Genomic DNA, 21926 nt, shown 5'->3' with positions numbered 1-21926 from the left:
AGTTGATAGCCTGCAAAAGCACTATGGCTTGCCCAAACAGCAGAAGAAGAGGAATGCGCCACGCGAAACAGCAAACGTGTCTTTTCTCTCAAACAACAATAATAACTACGACGACGACAACAACAATGACAACAACAAAGTGACGGCAACGCCATCTATTCGTCTCAGAAGCGGCCTCCTCCTGTTCGCATGCGCCTGCCCCTTCTTGCGAGGCTGTTGCATTCGACGACGTTATGCATGCATTCTAGTGAAAAAAGAGGATGATATCGCGCGTTCACGTGACACTAACATCATCGTCTCTACCAGGCTTCTCGTGTCTTTTGGTATATTTCCTTGGTGTTCCGTTCCACACGCTTGCCACTCTCTTGCAGCTATTTTTGACTACAAGCCATAACACGGAAGCCTCTTGAATTAACCGTGCAATCCTAGCGCAATAAAAATAGATCCTCACGAGCGCTCGAAATGTGCCATTTGATGTTGGCTAACATGGCCATGAACGGCAACCAGAAACGCCACAGTGTCAAAGTAGCATGTCGAATTGTATTTTCTGACTCATTAGAATTCGTAACGGAAAAGCCCCAGCACTTCCTCCGTACCATCGACTTTTGCAGATACTCTGATATTATCTCATTCGTTAGCGTCGTTTTGATTGAGCTTTAAGTAAACAATGATCCTACCTAATTAACAAATACTTCAATAGCTTCTGTCTTTAATATAACATCGAATTCAAAATATACAGGAACATTAACTTTTTTGCTTGCCTATCTGGAGCTGGCTACATTATGAATTAGGAGCTTCTGATAAGCATCGACGATTGAGGGCGCACTGCTCAACAACGGTGGTATCGTGCGGTTAATCTTCAAAATGTAGTTATTTTTAACGCGGGGTTTACTAAGAATGGATTTTTTTTTTCGTGGGGAGCGTGTTTCTTTTTCTTCTTTTTTCGATCTTGAAGAATATGTTAACTACGTTTTGGTCAGTAAAGCATTCTGTACTTTTCAATACTACCCTACATTCCAGATACTTGAAACAAAAAAAGGGGCAATTATCGACGCGCACGTTACATGACGCCTTGTTTCTCCTTTCGTCTATACGTCCCTGCATTCCCTGACCAAGAGCTATTTCTCTAGTTTCGAGAGCTCAGATCTGAAGTTTTCGTCGCAGCTCTTTGCAATCGTTTGTCCTAAGAAAAGCTTAAATTGTGAAATGATGCAAAAATTAAGATTGAATGGTAAATCCCACTGCGCTTCAGAATAGTTTTTTAATACAGTAAACAAAGCAAGGTGAGAAAATTGGCGCTATTTCACAGCACCACATTTCATAATATAGGTAAAATACTTCTATATTCCTTGCATCCTTGAGATAACGCATGCCAAGGTGCTGAGCAGGAAATGGGATGAAAGAGCGTGACAAATGACAGGCGTGCGCAATAAAATACGGGTCTTCATGTGTTAGTGGCACGTTTCTTTGCTATATTCAGCAAAGGTTACTTTCTCTTATGTTTGCACTTGTAAGCGAAACAAAGCAGAAAAAGATATAAGTATAAGAAAGAATGACACATTTTTTACTGTAGTTGCGCGTATGACGATTAAGATGAGTTTCATTACCTCTTCATTAAATCCTCAACGGCATTGCATGTGCGTCAGAGACACAGACATCATTTCTCACGTGTAGGAACGCACATGAAAAAGTGTCGACTTGCCCAAGAACTAGTTTGTCTCCACAAGCCTCACGCTGAACACACAACCCAACGCTGAACGCCCTGAATGATCCCTGAACGCTATTGCAGTAGAAAGCATGCCTTTGCTGCAGTTTCCATCCCTGCAACAACGAATGTTCTCAACGAGACACTTCGGTCCACCACGTGAGTTTTCGTACCTCTGTATGATATGACATCACGGATGACCTCGCCCTCCAGGAGGATGTATCATCTAAGGAACTCACATTATCAAATCGAAGAGCACATGAAATCACCCACGCTTTCTACATAAAAGAAAATTCCAACAAAAGCCGCCTCACGATGAATGTCGACATTAATGTGATTAGCTTTGAAGCAATCTGGTGCAACTTCCCTCTGGACAAGCTGCGCCATCTAACGGGGCTGCCGCGAAGTCCACGCGAAGTTCTTTCCGAGATTTCACGTGTGGCGCAATTACCGGGGCGCGCCCTCTCCCAGAAATTTCTGTGTAGCAGGATCCCACCTGCCCAGCCACCCCCATTCCCAATTCGGTCCCGAGTTCAGTGGTTACCTCCCCCTCATGAAAAAAATACTTGGCTACGCCACTGTTTCTTGCAGTCGTCACTCCGTCGCAGATACATCGTCATCGTTCCGCCGTCGTCACTCTGTCCTCGTCATTTCATCGCCCTCATTCATTTGTCGTCATTCCATTATGTTACTCCATCGTCGTTCCTTCTTCACATGACGTAGTAACGCCTTCGTAAGCCTGCAGTCGTCGGCATGCCGTAATCATTATGCAGTTGGAATCATTCCGTAGTCGTGGTTCCATCGTCGTCGTTCCGCTTTCATCAATCTGTCGTCGTCACTCACTCTGTCGTCATCACTCAGTTGCCAGTCATTCGTCATCATTCAAATGTCGTTCCATGGCCTCATCAATCCTTTGTCCTCATTTCTTCTTCGCATGTCCTTACGCCTTCGTGGTCATGCAGTCATCAGCATGCCGTCATTGTCGTGCAGCTGTGGCCACTCTGTAGTCGTCATGCCACGGTTGTCAGGTCGTCGCGATTTCATCGTGCACATGATCATTCCGTCGTCATTATAGCGTTGCCATCCCGTTGCCGTCAATACCCACTACTCATTACCACAGGCAAAAAGTAAAGTTGGCAACAAGGAGGTGCACCAGTTCACAACATAAGCGATTGCCGTTGTGGGTGTGTGCATTTAATGTGAATTTATGTCACCCTTGAATAGATGGTGCTCCCGCATCTAATCATTTACATCATTACGTTACACTTGCCTGGCCGCGTTACTTTTGGTTAAACATTGGATTGCCAACCCGGCGTGGTTGCTTAGTGTCTTGCAAAGAACTTTTGAAAAGCAACTGCCGATAGCAGCACAGGGTATACGTTTCCTGCCGGTAGACAGCGATCAAGGGTTACCGTGCGACATGATAATGCTCCTGGGCCTCCATAGTCTTTGGAAGACACGGATGGGGGTGACACATACTGACGTCAGCGTTCGCTCAGCACGAAAAAAAAGTTTGTTGAAAGCATTGTTTTCGTACATGAGATATATCGTGTACAGGCAGATCGGCCTCACTGGTTGGGCGTTCTTGACGAATTGGTGAATTTCAAGGAATTTTCGCTTGTCCCTTTGGTTCAAGTAGACCAACGTGTTTTTATATATGTATGTCCTTTTGTGAATAAACCAATGTAATTAAAGAAAGCGTGGTTGCTTAGTGGCTGTGGCTCTCGCTGTGTCCGTATAACGCGGGCTCCGATTTTCAATATAAGTCCAATATAAGTCCTTGCTGAAGAGCTCGGAATTCACGCACCAACTACAGGCTGTCCAGAGGGCCCGCGACATCGCAGAGAGTCACCACCTCCCTCTCCCGTCGTGGGCGGATCGAGCCACCAACTTGATTGGGGAGCAAAATCAAGTTCCCCAGCAAAATCCAATAAAGTTCTTGTCACTGTCGCTGCTTAATGCCTATGGTGTTAGGCTGCTGAGCACGAAGTCGCGGGATCGAATCACGGCCACGGTGGTCGCATTTCGAGGAGGCGAAATGCGAAAGCACCCGTGTACTTAGGTTTAGGTACACGTTAAAGAACCTCAGGTGGTGCAAATTTCCGGAGTCCCCCACTACGGAGTTTCATATAATACCATCGTGGTTTCGGCAAGTAAAACCCCCATAATTTAATTTTTAAATACTGGATTGCCTTTGCGTCATTAACATTTTATTTGCGGAAACTAACGCTTCAATAACGTCATTTCCTGCAAGATTTTCAGTGACTAGCGTTACGTTTGCATAACATTTACTTTAACGTTTGCGGAAACATTCCCGAAAACTTCGCTTAACCCCGATTCCTACATAAGATCGGCTTCACCGAATTTTTCTTTTTTTTTATTATGATTTGCGCATTGCCATAAACTGCCAGTTACTAGTTCAGTATTTCTTTTCATTGAGGCCTGTCCCCTTCACGCTACCATGATGACAACCTTGAACTGTCCGTTAACGTCACCTGTGCCTCGTGGGTCTTTACGTTAGAGTTAGAGTCGTTCAGCTAGACTCACGGATGACATTCCCACTTTTTTCTTTTACTTTATGCTGGAGACAGGGCTTTACAATTACGCATTGTAATGTTTTGATGCAGAAGGCTAAAATAACGTTAAAATCAAACAGCATGCGCAAGAAAACTCCGCAATGTGTCGTTATCCTCTGGTTTGCGGCATTCCTCTAAGCTTCAGTGTGGAAGCAGTTTCATCGGGAAAACGAGCGGTCATGTTGACCATAAATCAAGATATCAAGCTAACTCCTTGAAGGGAACGTCAGGTAGATACCTCGCTGTGCTTTGGCTCCAATGTCGGTGCTTGCACATTTAGAGCAGATAGACAAACATATGCAGATGAAGCGATGTAGAGAGTAACCAGCACATGAAATGTATGAAGCCTGCGTAACACACACACGGCAGATGCTTGTTAAAGATTCAGTCATGCTCTTTAAGCCAAAATATGCCTTTTCTAATGTATATTCATGCTGCATATTCATATTTGTGTTTTGTTTTTTGTGCGTGCTTGCGTTTTTGCGGCGCGCCTTGAACATAATCTATTGCTTGCTCTTGCCTATGTACATATTGGTACTCTTTCAAGACAATCAAATACCGTTTCCAGCAGGCGCGTCATTCTTTTGTTCTTGACGTAGCTTCCTTTCAATTCAGTTTCCCAGTTGAGACAACTGTGTGATGCGCTACAACACCATTATATCATCATCATCATCGTTATCATCATCATCATTATTATCATCAGCCAGGTTACACCCACTGCAGGGCAAAGGCCTCTCCCATACTTCACCAACTACCCCGATCATCATCATCATCATTTATTATTCCCTTAAGGGTCCCTTCGGGGACATTACATAAGGGGGGGGGGGGGAAACATCGATGTGAAAGTGTCATACATCAGCTCAAAAGAAAAAAATGCAAACAAAGGCAACAGAAAAATAAATAATAAACTGTAGAAAACATCAGGTATAAACAGAACAATGAAAATATCTCAAACTGAGTAGCAACAAATAAATAAAAAAAGAAAAAAAAAGTGTACACGTAAATGTGGAACATGCTAAACATAAGTGGCAAGAAATAAGAAAAGGAATAATAGGCGATGACACAAGCAAGACGGATTGCTGGGAGAGAAAACGCGAGGAAAACTGGCTATTTTGGGTTGAAATGGTCTGAGAGTAACTGTCTAAATTTGGAGGGATTTGACTCTAAAACCACGGCTTCGGGAAGATTGTTCCATTCTTTTATGGCGATGGGGAGGAAGGATTTGTTGAGGCGTTTGAAGAACCATGCAAACGCTGTATACTAAGGGAGTTAAACAAACGGTGAGATGAGCGTATCGGAGCATGTAATAAGTTCTCGCGCAGTGCAGGAAAGTTAAAGTATAGTTTATGAAAAAGACAGAGCATTGCCAGTTTTCGGCGGAGTGCTAGGGGTTCGAGTCCGAGAGTCAATTTTATGTCGGTAACGCTGTGCCAAGGTGAGTACTGGGAAGTTATGAAGCGGGCTGCCCGGTTCTGAATGGCTTCGAGCGACTGAATCAAGTAAACCTGGTGAGGGTTCCATATGGCTGAGGCATACTCCATTTTAGAGCGGACGTATGTTTCGTATGCTAATTGCCTGATGGATGGAGGGGACATAGCCAGAGATCTTCGGATGAAACCAAGTGTTCTGGAAGTGTTAGCGCAGAGTTTCGTGATATGGTCCACCCAAGTTAGCTTGTTAGTTATTTCGACTCCTAGGTACCTGTATGAGTTTGTTACTGATAGCGCCGTAGAGTTCAGGGAGTACGGGAAAAGGGTAGTGGAAAGTTTACGTGAAATGTGCATGCATTTACATTTTGAAATATTAAGCTGCATTAGCCAATCAGAACACCATTTCTGGATTTTGTTTAGGTCGTCGTGTAATGATTCCTGGTCGGTATTATCGGAGATGCGGCGATAAATGACGCAATCGTCCGCAAAAAGACGGACGGATGACGAAATCCAAGATGGCAGGTCGTTGATGAAAATTAGGAAGAGAAACGGAGCAAGGACGGAACCCTGGGGAACGCCAGAGATAACGTTAGTAGTTTTAGACGCATGGCTGGCGATGACTGTGAACTGTGAGCGGTTAGTTAAAAAGCAGCGAATCCAGGATAAGATAAGAGGGTCGAGTGATAAGCATGCAAGTTTACACAATAGACGTTGGTGAGGAACGCGGTCAAATGCTTTTGAAAAATCTAAGTAGATGACGTCTGTTTGGAATGAAGAATCTAAATTAAGGTGAAGATCGGTTGTAAATTCGAAAAGTTGGGTTTCGCACGAGAAGCCTGCTCTGAAACCATGCTGCTTGGGGAAGAAGAAAGAATTGTGATCGAGGTGATTAGCAATATGGGAGTAGAGTATATGTTCTAAGAGCTTACATGAGATGCATGTTAGTGAAATGGGACGATAATTAGAGGGGTCAGCATGGTCGCCGCTCTTAAAAATTGGCACAACCTTGCTTGATTTCCAGTCATCCGGAATTTGACTGGTATTGAGGGACTGGGTGAAGATGAGCTGCAGGATTTGGCTTGTGAAATGTTTCGTGCCTTTAAGTATTTTAGCAGGAATGTTATCAGGTCCGGGTGAAGTGGACGGCTTCAGGTTATCAATGAGCTTTGAAATTCCCTCAGATGTGATGGTTACGGGTGGCATTGGAATAAAATTTAGGCTTGATAAAATAATGCTCTTATCCGCTGGCTCGTGGGTGAAAACTGAGGTGAAGTAGGAATTCATCGCGTCTGATCGCTCGCAAAGCGGAACGTCTGTGCCGTCTTGTCTTTTTAAAGATATGTTATAGGAGCTGTTTTTGTTGGGCTGTAGCAAATTCCAAAATTTCTTTGGGTTAGCACGCAATATTTCTAGAAGATCGTGACTGTAGAATTTTCTTTTGGATGACCGCAATAATCTAGTGTATTCGCGAAGGATGCCGAAGTATTTTTCCCATGTTACAGGGCATCCGGAGTTATTGGCATTACGGAAGAGGCGCTTCTTTTTTCGTGATAGCTTACGCAGCGAGTTAGAATACCATGGCTTTGTGGAATCCCCGCGAATGCAGATGAGTGGGACGTAGGCGTCTATGAGTGATAAGATTTTGTGCTTAAAAAGACACCAATTTTCGTTCACGGATCTGGTAGCCATGGACGCTTGAAAGGTGGTGTAAAAGTGTTCCAGGTCGGAGTTTATGCTCGCGAAGTCAGCCTTACTGTAATCACGGATGTATTTGATGGACGGTTGACGGGGGGAGACTTCAATCGTCAGGTTAAAGAACAAGAGATTGTGGTCACTCAGCCCACTGCAACATGAAAAGGATTGGATTAGCTCAGGACTGGATACAAGAATGAGGTCAAGAATATTTGAGCCTCGTGTTGGCTTGTTTACTGCTTGGGAAAGGTTTGAACTCAGGACCATTTCAAGGAAATCTTTAGATTGGCGAGATGACGCAGTAAGAGCCTCCCAGTCGATGTCCGGGTAGTTAAAATCACCGCAAAGTATTAGATTGGCATGAGGAAAACGGGATTGCAAGTCTTGAACTACAGAGTGAAGGTCCGTAATAAAGGAATGATCCGTGTCAGGTGCTCGATAACATACAATTAGTATATTGGTACAAGAGGGAAGGCAAATTTTCAGACACATTATTTCGCTGTGGCTGCTTATCTCGAGTAAAGTGGATGAATAAGTTGAATTCACGAGAGCAAGAATGCCGCCTCCCCGGCGATCTACTCGATCTCGCCTGTAGATATGAAAGGACTGTTTGCTGTGGAGCAATTCTGAATCGTTAATATCAGGTGTTAGCCAAGATTCAGTAAATAAAGCGATGTCAGTTCTATGGTCTTCGAGGACGGCCTCAACTGTTTCTTTTTTTGGCAGGTAGCTTCTTATATTTGTCAGTAGGACAGAAATTTTGTTAGTTTTAGCTGTGCGCAGGCATTCTGACAGCTGGACCTGCGGCAGGGAAGTGTCGCACGGCATCCGCGTTAACCGCTATGAATGAAGTTCTACAACGGCATCTGTTTCGGCGTTGTAAGTGAAAAGTTTTCTGCCGATAACCAACTTATCAAAGCGGATCTTAAATGAAGCGTTAGTTTGTTGGGCATAAGAAAAAAGCTTTTTCCGGGCTAGCCGAACTTTAGCCGAGTAATCCTCACGAACTGAAAATGGGGTTTCTTTAAGTTTCTGTCCTGCAATTAGAATTCTTGATTTATCTTTGAAGTGTGCAAGCTTAACTATTATTGGGCGGTTTTTACCTAACTGGAAACGACCTAGGCGGTGTGCACGTTCAATATCTTGGCTACCAATTGAAATACCTAGGTGTTCGGAACAGAAGGAAGTAATGTGGGCCTCAGACTGGTCCCAGCTTTCGCCGAGTTCGTCCTGAAGTCCGAGGAACAATATGTTAGTGCGTCGCAAGCGGTTTTCAGCGTCGTCGCACTTGTTTGTCAGTGCTTTAACGTCTGAAGCAAGCTGGGCCAAGTCGGTGTTTGTTACGGACGCAGCTGCTTTTTCTGGGTGCGTTTCGATAGTTTTTTCGAGTATTTCGACGCGCGCTGAAAGACGATGCACCGAGTCTTCAATGTTCGTTTGTGCGGACCGGATCAAGGCAAGCTCGGCAAGTACGGTGGTCTGAGCGGATTCGATACGAGATATGGCTTGGTAAATTGTTTCCAAAGACGGCGGAGCATCGTTTCCGTTAGGGCCTGGGTTTAGTTCGACATCACCAGATAAAACAAGGAGAAGAGAAATAAGGTGGGCGTTGAGCAAGTGGAAGCAAGCGATACACAGCATCCTTTGGCAGCACTCGATGGCGTCTTTGGGGCACGACACCGCTAGCAGAAATGGGTTGCTAGAGCGACAGTACGTGGCATAGGGAAGATAACTAACCTGAAGCAGATGAAAAAAGGGCGTCTGCATGACGAGTTGCGATGCGGTGGCGTGCCCCAAATGACTCCAGTGGTACAGCGGCTTATGTAGGTGCCGGATTCCCGCGCTTGTGCCAGGTTGCCAGATGGCAGATTGGTCCACCGCTGGAAGCAGCGGATGCAGGTCGATGTGGTCGTTGTCGATGTAGTCGTCGCCAGCTGGCAGCCAAGCAATTTCGTTGACGTCATGTGGCCCAAAAAAGCCTGAGCTTTCGGTGTTGGAGCATGAAGTGACGGGGCCCCATATCCAGATTGCCTGAAGCAGATGAAAAAAGGGCGTCTGCATGACGAGTTGCGATGCGGTGGCGTGCCCCAAATGACTCCAGTGGTACAGCGGCTTATGTAGGTGCCGGATTCCCGCGCTTGTGCCAGGTTGCCAGATGGCAGATTGGTCCACCGCTGGAAGCAGCGGATGCAGGTCGATGTGGTCGTTGTCGATGTAGTCGTCGCCAGCTGGCAGCCAAGCAATTTCGTTGACGTCATGTGGCCCAAAAAAGCCTGAGCTTTCGGTGTTGGAGCATGAAGTGGCGGGGCCCCATATCCAGATTGCCTGCAGCAGATGAAAAAAGGGCGTCTGCATGACGAGTTGCGATGCGGTGGCGTGCCCCCCAGCTTAACTTCAAAGGCCTCTCCCATACTTCTCCAACTACCCCGATCATGTACTAATTATGGCCACGTTGTCCCTGCAAACTTCTTAATCTCATCCGCCCACCTAACTTTCTGCCGTCCCCTGCTACGGTTCCCTTCCCTTGGAATCCAGTCCGTAACCCTTAATGACCATCGGTTATCCTCCCTCCTCATTACATGTCCTGCCTATGCCCATTTCTCTTTCTTGATTTCAACTAAGATGTCTTTAACTCGCGTTTGTTCCCTCACCTAATCTGTTTTTTTTCTTATCCCTTAACGTTACACCTATCATTCTTCTTTCCATAGCTCGTTGCGTCATCCTCAATTTAAGTAGAACCCTTTTCGTAAGCCTCCAGGTTTCTGACCTGTACGTGAGTACTGGTAAGAGACAGTTGTTATACGCTTTTCTCTTGAGGGATAATGAAAACCTGCTGTTCATGATCTGACACTGCCTGCCAAACGCCCCCCTGCCCATTCTTATTCTTCTGATTATTTCAGTCTCATGATCCGGATCTGGAGTCACTACCTTCCCTAAGTATATGTATTCTCTTACCACTTCCAGTGCCTCGCTACCTATCGTAAACTGCTGTTCTCTTCCGAGACTGCTCCGGGCACCACTATATAACCCGCACCAAGTTATATGAACTAAATCAAACAAATTACCGACAAAGAAATGTTTTTAAAGCTTAACTTCGTGATTACCCTGCCTTCGACTTTAGGAGAAATTGACTGACTACTTTATTCACGGAATGTGTCTGTATTAAAGGCCACTGCTGATTTATTCTTCATTTTTTAATGTTCCTCTTTGCAGCCAGGAAGAAATTAACCGGGCGTAAGTAATTGCCTTTCTAATGTTTTCTCCTCTCAGTTTTCACGACCGCTTAATTAAGAGCTCTTAGCCGAGCATACTAACTACACCACCTGCTTTACAAAGATGCTTACCTCCCTTGTCTGGCATCGAGGCTTTTGTGATCACAACGGATAGCAGAATAAAGAACACCTTCGTTAAAGAAGCAGTTAATAACGTTTCAACCAATACGTTGCTACCAGAGATGGGCCGGTTAACAGCTAATTTATATTTCTTCGAGCAGAGAATTTCTCCATATTCCCATTTCCTTCACACGATCCACGGCAAATAAAGAAGCACATGTACAAGTAAAAGTTGCTTTTACGCAAAGTCGCCATTGGTTCTCACGAGACAAAAATCGTTTTTCACAAAGCCTTACTCCCGAGTGGGTACTTTAGTTTTGGAACGAGCTGTGGCAATTTCTTCTTTCGGTGCTAATGAGGTAAGCTGCAGAGATAATTACGTGGTTAAGGGACCCTGGATGTCCCAGAGGCGCGAATCGGCCATCAAGAACAGGCCATCACGGACGAGAAAGTGCCTAACAGATCTATTAACGACTCGGAAATTGGCAGAAACAGGCAGACGCTTTTGTTATTCTCTCGGCAAGGCAAACCATTTTTCTCACATACTCAATCATGAACATTGGTAGATGGTATAAGCTGACGTCGACAGGAAGGCTACGCTGGTGTCGACGTTTCTGGTCATTTTTCCCAGCTTCAATATAGCGCACGTGGACAACTTGAGTAATGACAAGCCACCGATATTCCCGTATTTTTTTTTCTGAGTACGGTCCTTTGATTCCTCTGATGAAAGAGTATTTATTTATGTGCCTTCATATTGCTACATTTTCTCACCCCATTATTTGCACAGTGTGGTTTCCCGCGCGATAGCGTCATCGACATTGTACCCTACTTCTTATCATTTTTCAGACTCTGCTAATGGTAAGTAATATCATTTATCCAATCAATCAATCAGTCAATCAATCAATGAGTTTATTGACTATACATAGGCTGGAATGTCAGCCTATCTGTCCGGTCAATTTATTATCGACATCCAACACAAACTAAAGAATATGTTTAAGCACTGCCTTCTACGCTTGGCTCCTTATACATTCACATACTGCATGTCATTTACTTTTTCCTGCTATGCCCGACAGATGACAGACTTCAATGCGACCCTATGATCAATCACCAGCTAGCCCCAAGCGCCCCTAAATCCCATTGCACGGTGTTTAGCATGTCATGGAGCTTTTTTTGTATTATTTGTCCTGTTACATCACGGCTAGAGATGACGAAGAGAAGAGCTCTTCCACAACCTAAATAATCTCTAACTATCAAAAAGGCATAATCAAAAATACATACCATATGATAAATGCGGTAAACACAAAACTGGTGGCCAATATGCATTACAGATTTAAAGAACTTACAATGTCCCTAACTCAATACACCTACAATCTTTAACTAAATGTAACAAGTGATCATTCTTACCCGCAGATTTTCACTTCACTATAGCTTGGGCTTATACAACAAATGAATAACCGAACTTTCACAACCAACGGAGCCACTAAATGTTATGTATTTATGTCGGATGCACTAGTCACTCTATTACTATGCTCATTCAGGTGAAACAACATTTCTAATTCGTTTTGTATCAAGGTTTGTACGTTCACGCGTGACCTCAATTTCTGATGCCGCTGTTCTGCAAGCTAACTCCTTAAGCTAAATGCCATCGCTAAAAATCAAGGACGCACTCATTTGCAATGAAGCCACTCCTGGCTAAACACTTTGTCATGATACGTAACCCGCTCATTCTGGTTGTCTTAAATTTCTAAAAAACAAAGCTAGTGGGCTCCGTACGTTGTACTATCTGATGTACGCTGAAGGCATTTATTTTTGCATTCTTACTAGCTTTCACAGGATACTTTCTGTGGTGGTTCTTCAGAAAAATAATGGTACTAGTTTGCGACCAGCAGGTTCTTTGGTTGGAACGAATGAATATTTCTGGCAATATTTTTGTGATGATGATGCCTGTAACGGACGCCACATAATAGGCAGGAATATCGTTCCCATAGCTCTTGCTGCCATAGAAATTATAGTAGCTGTTAGAGAGGTGCAAGGAAGTAGAGCAATCAGGGAAGAATACAGGTATTCCCGCAATCCCTCAGCATTTCACGAATACAAAGCGTGCAATACATTATGTAAATATCATTGAACTATAAGAGACTAACCGGTTACGACTAGCTAAAAGCGAATCACAGCATGCTTTTCCGTGCACTCGTCATCTCGGCTGCCCAATACGGCGCAGTGCGATACGCCTTCTACTACACGGGCAACCTATGCAAGGAGCCCAACGCATTTATGCCGCTGCACACGGAGCCCTACGTGAATCGGACGTCGAAGGAGCACCTGACCCTGCATTACCGGTGCCTCGGCGGCTACATGAACCCCGTCGTGTGCGGGTACCGGAACAAGCCCATCAGCGATCTGTGCATCCTCTTCGAGAGGCGGTGTGAGTCTCTTTCGGAGCACTGACGTCTTCTAAATTGCCATGCGTGCAAAACATTGGTACAGTGCGGGTGTTCGCGAGGGATGTTTCTTTAGTCGATGTAGACAGCGCACAACCTACGGTAAGCGGCAATCGAACTGCGTGTGTGTGTGTGCTTTTTTTCTGACGTGCGTCCGTGTGTGTCTGTTGGGATTACTCGTATCGAATTCCCAACCGCCTCTTTACCATGTGGGCACACTTAGGCCGTACATGGAATGCACAAGCTGGAGATAATTCCGACGCAGCACATATAAAACAAGACAGAAAATTGCGCCCCCCTCCCTTTCGTTCCGCGTCTAGCGTTGCAGAGCTCAGTGTCCCGTATATAAACGGGAGCGCCTCCCGATTCGTTTCATTAAAACGTTCCACTCACTACTAATTCATTTCTATGTGAGTTCTCATTAGAGCTAATCTCATTACGATGCTTTGGCGAGCCCACCGAAAATCGAGACAAGCGCCTTTATACACACGCCCTCCTGTTATTTGCGCTTCCCGCGAAACAGTTACGTAGTCTTTCATACAACAGATCTTAGTGGCACTGATCACCGTAGATCCACGATGAGATGGTCGCGAAATTCCATTGCTTCTGCAAGTAGGATACCGTTCTGCTTCTTATTTGTACCGTTTCCTATGAGGGAAACCATGATCCCTATAGGTCTTATTCAACTTATTCCGTTCCTTCTCACTTTCCTGATTCCTTTTCTGGCCGCTTCCCCCCACCTTGCTAGGGTAGCAAACAAGACGAGACCTTTCTTTTTCTCTTGTTTTCCCTCTCTCAACAAAAGTAGACGGTATAGAATGTGAGGCTGATTTTGATTAAAGGAACGGTAGTCCACAGCCCTGCATGGCAAATATGAGTTGTAGTCAATGCTGTAATAAAAATTCCCCTCTTCCCTCTCAGTTACAACCAGCGCTACGCAACCCGCCTGCTGTCAAGACTGGAACTCTCTCACATAGCACAAGAATCTACTACGACGAAAGCAACACAAGTGCTCCGATAGATTCCATATCAGGCTAGATGTAGATTTAAGCCACGTGGAATTTTTGACGTGCTCGAAAAAATTCATTAAACGAGCGTTTCCGCGTTTAGTGCCAATCAGAATGAGTCCGCTCCCACCGGAATTTGAACCCGTATACCAAACCGGTAGCAGCATAACGCAATAGCCACTAAGGGCCACGGCGATTATTACGTATAAATATATATATTTTGGCGTCAGAAGTGGATAATGAACATGACGTATCAGTTTACACCGTACGTGAAATTCTTGAGCCGCTTACCTGAGTCCCAGAAACGTGTTATTTATGAGTTAGGCTTGCATTAGTTGATTGCTCGAAATGCGTGACGGAGTTGCACGACTAAAGATGGAACACAAAAAATTCACAAACCATTACAATACTCCCTAATGCGAAATTTGAGCACAGCTGTATACGTGTTTCCACTTCGCGATATATTTGCTAGCCTGCACAATCTGTCTCGTGCGGCACGTTGCAAAGGGAGTGATGTGCGGCGCGACTGCCACGCCAATCGGGAGGTAGCGAGATGCGGCGCGAGGATGACGCGCGGCGCGATTCACAGAAGCCGCTGCAAACAGACCTCCGCTCATGCAGCACTTTGTTTCCCTGTATGGTATCCTGGGTTAGCTCACCACATGCCATCGGTGTATAGACGACGGAGCGCTACTCTGCCACCATCTCGTAGCGGTCGTCGCCGCAGAGCCCGTTCTGCGCGGCACTACACTTCTCACGCCTTTCGCGATACCCTCCTCCTCTGCTTTCCACCTCATAGTACCGCTGCACCCTCCTCCTTCAATTTCCTCCTCGCGCTCTCTTGGCTATCACAGTCTTTCATTTCCCGTTGCGCTCCACGTTCGCTTTCATCTTTTGCCGTGCTCGTTGGCTCGGTTACGAGGGACAACGCCGACGCTCGCTGCAAGAACTGGCGCCTAAGAGCTGCACTCTAATATAGATCCCTACCAGTCCTGCCTATTTCATTTTGCTTTACTCATTTACCGTAGCATATATAACAGGCTAATTTTATTTACGAACTGATAATTTAGTCAAAATCACAGTATAATCAGTATTATCCGCATTGTACTCCCTAATTGGCTCAGTCTATAGTAATGCAATACTTTTTTTTTATTGTGGAGTTACAAAGTTCAAAACTTGAACGTTCATGATTTTCAATTTTCTTATCTGCCGCGGTGTTTCTGAAAAATAAATTTGAAGGTTTAATGAAAAAACTGTTCCCTCCAGTCGGTACATGTAACACCCTTTCCGATGCAAAAAGAAATGCATCAGCATATTTTCAGTGCTTGCAAAAGGACGCAACTTTTTTCCTGTCACTGTATACTAATTTCAAGGTTAATGTCCCTCTCAGTAGACGAATTCTTCGCTCACCGTCCGTAGACCTGTTCTCCCCAGTTACTCAAAACCTTTTAAGCCACAAGAAAACGCATTAGCGGATTGCATTTCTCTTATAGCTTCTTGTTTTGTTTACACCATTCGTTTTCCTTCATGCACAATCTTTCAAAGGTGTCAAATATCAGCACCCTTGTGAACGAGTACTGAATTATTTGACTGGCACCACAATTAGGTTGGCCCTCGGACTTGCTAGAAACCGAATGACTGCATTGAAATCCAGAGGACTTGTCTTGAAATCTGCAGTTAAACTCAGTTAATTGTCGAAAACTATAGCCGGCATGTAACAGATATTCCGGCACTTGTCATATACCTATTGATTTCAACATATTGGTCAATTTTTCTAGGTTTCGTTATCACTCTTATCTCTGTTACCAAGTTGTCGCTTGGCGCAAGACTCACCTACACCATCTGAAATTTTTCCAATGCTGTCGCAAATTCTATAGAAAACAATCGTCATCACCATTCGAGACGCCGCCATCTTTGTCTATTACAGCGAAGCTGTATATAGCTACCCTCCGGCAGTTGTCGATGTAAGTCCGTCTACGCATCGCGTGTACACACAAAAAAAATCTCGACTCCAGTTTCTTGCGAATGATCTGTAGCTCTCAACCTAATATAGGTATCTTGGAGAAAATTATACTGAAATTGGGCGCTAATACGACGCCATCATTACACTGAGTTTCATTTACTTGTCACTATTAGTTGGTTCACAGTGAAGTTGTAAACGTTACAGAATTCCCGTCTGTTGTCAATACACGGCCGTCTACGCAAGGAGTATGGTTAGAGACAACTGCTGTGACTCTTGTTTTGAAAAACTACTCGGAAACAAATTATATGATAATTAGCCGCTTAAACGACAATAACGTTACGCTCAGTTTCGTCTACTTTTCATAGTTACGTAGTTCACAGTGAAGTGTAAATATTGTGAAATTCCCGTCTGCTGTTAATACATGGGCTTCTACGGAAGGGAATCGAACTGCCCCATTTTTGTCCGCTAGAATAAAACTCTAGTCCTTCCAAGTTTCACTCAGCTAAATTAACTAGGAACTATGCTCGATCGCAAATTAAAAACAAACGTGTTTTGTTCCGTGCGCTCCTTTGAACTACTCCGCGGTAAACGCATATCGTCGCTCGCGTAGAGACTCGGTTTAACGGCCACCTGCATCCTATGCACACTATTACCATCAGTGGGCGTTGTTTATTATTATTATTATTATTATTATTATTATTATTATTATTATTATTATTATTATTATTATTATTATTATTATTATTATTATTTACATACATGCGTCGATTGAAGTAAAGCACAGCCCAGCTTCACTGCTCGTCCTCTTTCACAGAGTCGATGGGCTGATAAATGTTTGGCAATCACTTGCTTATGACGGGCTGTCTCGAGCAGTTTATGTTGTTGCCCAATACACGCTCTGCCACGCCTGAAAAGCCCTGGTATAAATAAATGAAATGAAATTAATGGATGCATGTCTGATCAGAATGCGGGCGCATCTTTAATGGTGCGGTGCATTCTTGAGTATATGCAAGCGCCACCAAATACTCTAGGACGTATGCCGAGACATGTATAAATAGCGGGCGCAATTTCCCAGTGCAATAAGTGGATAGTTCTACGCCATCGCGTTTTCTGTTTCAGTAACGCAAGCGCAAAAACATGGACCAGAATAACAGAAGCAACGGGATAGGCGATCGCGTATTGCGCTATTGCCCGCGCCTGTCCCACTGCTCCCTGCGTTCTTTTATGTTGAAAGAGCGTAGGTTAGGGCGTGTTGGTTCATTATTGAGGAGTTTTAGCGCACGAAAAGGGATGAAGGACAGTGGCAAGACACGGACACAGCGCTATGTGTCCGCGCCTTGCCACTGTCCTTCGTCCCTTTTCGTACGCTAAAAAACCTCTTCTTTTATGTCTTTGTTTGCGCTGTGCTATTTAGGATGAAGCTACATAAAATCGCCCAAATGTAAGTTTCGCTACCCAACGTGATTTCAGCGTTACCTGTCTTCGGGACATAGTTGCAGCCAGTAAAGAGTTAGATTGTTAACTCTCACTTTCGTGAGTGTTTGCTTCTTCCATGCCTCTAAACAATGTGAAAATATCATCCTCTCGCAATTGTAACATACTGCTTCATATATATCCGTATGACCCAGGCCTTCATAGAAGTACAATCCTTTCTTTTTATGTTTATTTGCGTCCAGGTTGGCAGATCATGATGGACGACGCCCCGACGGACATCATGGGGATTGTGAATCGGCGCAAGAAGCTTGCAAAATGTCTCGGAAGGGTCTTTGTTGGTTAGCGCACACCGACGGCAGCACAAAGTTGATGTTGTCCTAAGTAAATGAAACTTGCTTCGCTTACACAGTACTCAGTTTGTATTGAAGCAAGCTCTCTGATTTCTTGTTCGAAAAGCTGCCTTTCAAATAAATATTCACCGGACTAAAATATTTATTCGATGTCCTTCTTCGGTTGCAAAAAGAGCAAACAACGTCGAAGACGTGCTAACATTACCAAATACTTGTTAGCACATCAGAACTGTGCAAGATTCATCGATGACCATCTACCAAAGTTGCTTGGCCGTACCTTGGAAGAAAATTGAAACTTAAATAAAAATAAAGCCACGTCACTTGTTGCTAAATATGTACCAATACGCGGACTGTCTGAAAAGAAGCGCTTCCCTTGGCTTTCTATGACACTAACAAGACTGTTAGATAAGAAAAAAAACGTATTTTCCGTCTCGCAAAACGCAGTCGTACATCTACTCGTTGAAGCGTATATTCTCATGCTTTGCTTGCTTATTTTTCGGTGATAAAAGAACCAAAAGACGTTTTCTCTAACAGCAGTCTACCGTTACTTCTATCTATTCACCCATCCAAATTTTGGAGCGCTGTTCAAATGAAAGAGAAAAATAACATGTTGCTTACAGGTACCGATGGTAACGCCTTGAGCAATGAAGAATGCTTCATTGTCCTAATTGACACCTTCGAAAAATCGTTTTGTGAATGCCCTATTGAAACAATCCTGGACAAGCTCAATAGCGATTTTTCCCGTAAATCAAGTCGTCAATTTTACGGGGATTCGGAAACTAATTCAATATTTAATATTATCGTCTGCCTGCATTACTGACCAAATTCAATATTTTTAAAGAATACTGCTGTGTACTCATCTGTATGTTTATGTACCTTTTCACGCAATATATCAACTGCTTGTCTTTGCCTGCAGATTGGAAATCAGCTAACCCGCATTTTCTTCTCAATTATAGAACCATTTAACTTACCCGCATGCCTTGCAAAATCCTCGAACACGGCATATTTTCGAACCTTGTCTAATTTTTGGAATCCAACTCCTTCACTTTATTTCAGCATGAGTTTCGCAAAAAGCTGTTCGTGCGAAACGCAATTATTATCGTTTATACACAACACTGCCTCCCCTTTGGACAAAGGCCAACTAATTGTCTGTATTCTTCTTCATTTTGCAAAAGCATTTGACAAGGGCTCTCATCATTCACTGCGTCATAAAATTAGTACTATTTTTATTCACCCTAAAATTGAGAAGTAGATTTAATGCTTCCACATCAACCGTACCCAGTTTGTCACAGCTAACGATTCTGCATAGCCGCCCTGTGCCTATAAATCAGGTGTTCCTCAAGGCTCTGTCTTGTTCCCGTTACTACTCCTAATTTATATTAACAACCTTCCTGCCGTAATTAATAGTTCTACAAACTGTTTGCTGACGACGACAGACTGCTACGCAGACGATTTTGATCATCTCATTGCCTTTGCGACGCCTGATTTTCCTGATATCGATGTGTTCGAAGCCGAACAAAGTACAAACACCGAATTAGAGGCCCTCTTCCTTTCAGGCAGTTCTATTGCAACAAGCAGCTACTATGTACGTGACGGGCTCCTGTGGAAGAACAACTACTCGAGTACAGCTGTGCGTTTCCTTCTAGTGAGGCCTGAGCGTCTCCGGACACCCATGTTTCGGGCTATGCACGACGACCCTACCACCGGTCGCTTAGGCACTGTGCGGATCCTTTAACGCATTCCAGAACGCTTTTACTAGCCCCAGATACGACGTTTGGTAAATTTGTATGTGGTCAGCTGAACGCAGTGCCAACGTCGGGATCGTCCAACCACTGCCACATCTGGTCTCCTTCAACCTTTGCCGCTTCCCAGTTTGTCATTTCAGCGAGTTGAATTTGAGCTCTGAGGCCGTTTTCCTTAGTCATATACGGAGAATCGCTGTCTGCGCCGACTACTACACGCGGTAATGAAAAACGGCGCCCATACCATCAGCCACTGCCACCACAGTGTCATTCTCCGTACTTCACGTTATAAAGGGAAAATCAAATAAAGGGAAAATCAAACATCCACCCGTTCGTAGCCCGTATGGGTTTCTTTTGTAGCAATGGCAACGAATGGGTGGATGTCTGATTTTCCCTTAATTACTTCTCTCAACCTTGCGGGTTTCCGAAAAACTACTACGTCAAACACTTGCCTTTGTTTCGTGTTGTCGACAAATCGACTTCGCCCTGCCATCTGCTAGCCGCCTGGTTAGCTCAGATGGTGGAGCGGCTGCCCCGGAAAGGCGGTAGTCCTGAGTTCGAGTCCCGGACCAGGACGAATTTTTCTTCAACTCTGAGGCTTCTCTTTCGAGGAACCCGTATGGGTTTTTTTTTGTAGCAATTGCTACGAACAGGTGGATGTCTGATTTTCCCTTTATTAATTAACCAATATGATTTCCATGTATTGTGCGGCAGATCACAAGAACTGGGATGAAGTTCTACCGCTTATTATTTACGCATACAATGCCTCCAAACCTGAGACAACCGGCTACAGCCCCTTTTTCCTTCTATATACTTGCCCGCCCCGGTATATGCTTCACTTTGACCGTCACTAGCTCGAAAAGCGATTCGTGCACTAGTGCTGTACTTGAAGTGCACGGGCTTAAGAGACCGCTTATAGCGTCATTGTGTAAGGTGTCCTTCCCACATGTACTCAGTGCTGACTCTCTCCCTTTCTTCCCCTTTCTAGTCCCCTTTCCCCCACGCCCAGTATAGGGTAGCAAACCGGATGCTGCTCTGGTTGACCTCCCTGCCTTCCCTCCCCTTGCTTTCTCTCTCTCTCTCTCTCTTGGCCTCCCATTTTACCACCACGACCACTATACGGTCGCCGATACACTATGCCTCGCTGAAAAGGCTCGGTGACTTCCGCGTCTGCGGACTTTGGCGTTGCAAGAAAACTCCAAAGCACCCTACGACGCACGGCATCGGCCTGTTACATATAAGTCTGGTGATCGCGTTTGGCTTTGGACTCCCACAAGGAAGCGCTGTTTGCGCCGAAAGCTGCTGGCAAACTACGACGGGCCATATACTGTCCTTGACAAGATCAGCGAAGTTAATTATACTCTCGCGCACCTCAAGAACACAGGCAGATTCTCTTCTAGGTCACAAGTCGCTCATGTCGCCAAGTTGAAATCATACACGCCACGACAAGCCAGTTGACTCGCCCGGTGGACTGTGTCTGCGAGGAGAGGTATGTTGCGCCCAAGTGCGAAAAGGAGACGTGGACAGCTGAAAGAAAAGAAGAGGAGAACGACGCCTGTGCAGCGGCCATTCTTGTTGTGCTATTCGTAGCCGACTTCAAGGCTTGCCTTGCCTTTCTCTTGTCCTTTTGCTTTCCCACCCGCCTCTTCCTATGGCCTTTCTTTCCCCGATCTATTTTCCTATGTGGAGTGGCACGTGTAATCAGCTACATAAGTGCCGGCAGAATTTTCTGTATTTCATTAACGAGCTCTCATACATATACACGCTAGAAGCAGTGCATACAAGTGAATACAATCAAGTGCACTCTTTAGTAAATACAAACCGTTAGAAGCACACTAAGTGCAGAGATTTCAGTACACTTATCATTACCTGTGACTAGACAGTGCCTGTGCTTCAACAGGCGTAGCTACCAACTCAATGAAAAGTTCTGTGACAGAACACCGATGCCATGGTAATTACAGCTAGTAATTGGACGGAGATGTAGGCACTTAGTGGGTTTCTAGCATTTTTGGCTTCATAAAGACTTACGCGCTTGGTGTGCTGGAATTTAATGATCCGTTTCTTGTGCCGCCTACTGCTACATTGCAGTATGAGATGCTCACACAGCAAGCAGGAATATATGATTAATCTTACGCAACAGGTTTATAGACAAGTAAGACGAGCGGGAAAGGGAATACAACGTACTCGAGAACCTGCTTGTCTTCTGCCAATGAATAGCAAGCGGAAATATATAATTGATGTGCGAAGCAGATCC

General features: G+C 44.6%; 2 protein-coding genes across 2 annotated transcripts in view; one reads left to right on the top strand and one right to left on the bottom strand.

The window, feature by feature from the left end:
* LOC135914255 (trissin receptor-like) overlaps nt 1-10588 on the bottom strand; it is a 144020-nt gene extending 133432 nt beyond the window's left edge. Inside the window, exon 1 of the mRNA XM_065447034.2 lies at nt 9141-10588. The gene's annotated coding sequence lies outside the window, so the exon portion shown is untranslated. The remainder of the gene's footprint in view (nt 1-9140) is intronic.
* A 2307-nt stretch (nt 10589-12895) lies between these two features.
* LOC135914256 (uncharacterized) lies at nt 12896-18071 on the top strand. Its single transcript, XM_065447036.1, has 2 exons — nt 12896-13160; nt 17823-18071. The coding sequence occupies exons 1-2, from the start codon at nt 12911-12913 to the stop codon at nt 17921-17923; spliced, it is 351 nt and encodes a 116-aa protein (XP_065303108.1). The 5' UTR covers nt 12896-12910; the 3' UTR covers nt 17924-18071.
* Nucleotides 18072-21926: the final 3855 nt, after the last annotated feature.

The sequence above is a fragment of the Dermacentor albipictus genome, chromosome 6 (genome assembly GCF_038994185.2).
Source record: "Dermacentor albipictus isolate Rhodes 1998 colony chromosome 6, USDA_Dalb.pri_finalv2, whole genome shotgun sequence".
Classification (NCBI taxonomy): Eukaryota; Metazoa; Arthropoda; class Arachnida; order Ixodida; family Ixodidae; genus Dermacentor; species Dermacentor albipictus.
The sequence above is the reverse complement of the archived record's forward strand: the minus strand, read 5'-3'. Positions and strand labels throughout refer to the sequence as shown.

Excerpts from the sequence above, each read along its gene's own strand:
- LOC135914256 (XM_065447036.1), top strand. The coding sequence starts at position 12,911 with ATGCTTTTCCGTGCACTCGTCATCTCGGCTGCCCAATACGGCGCAGTG. Across the intron at positions 13,161-17,822 it reads CATCCTCTTCGAGAGGCGGT|GTTGGCAGATCATGATGGAC; the intron begins GTGAGTCTCTTT and ends ATTTGCGTCCAG.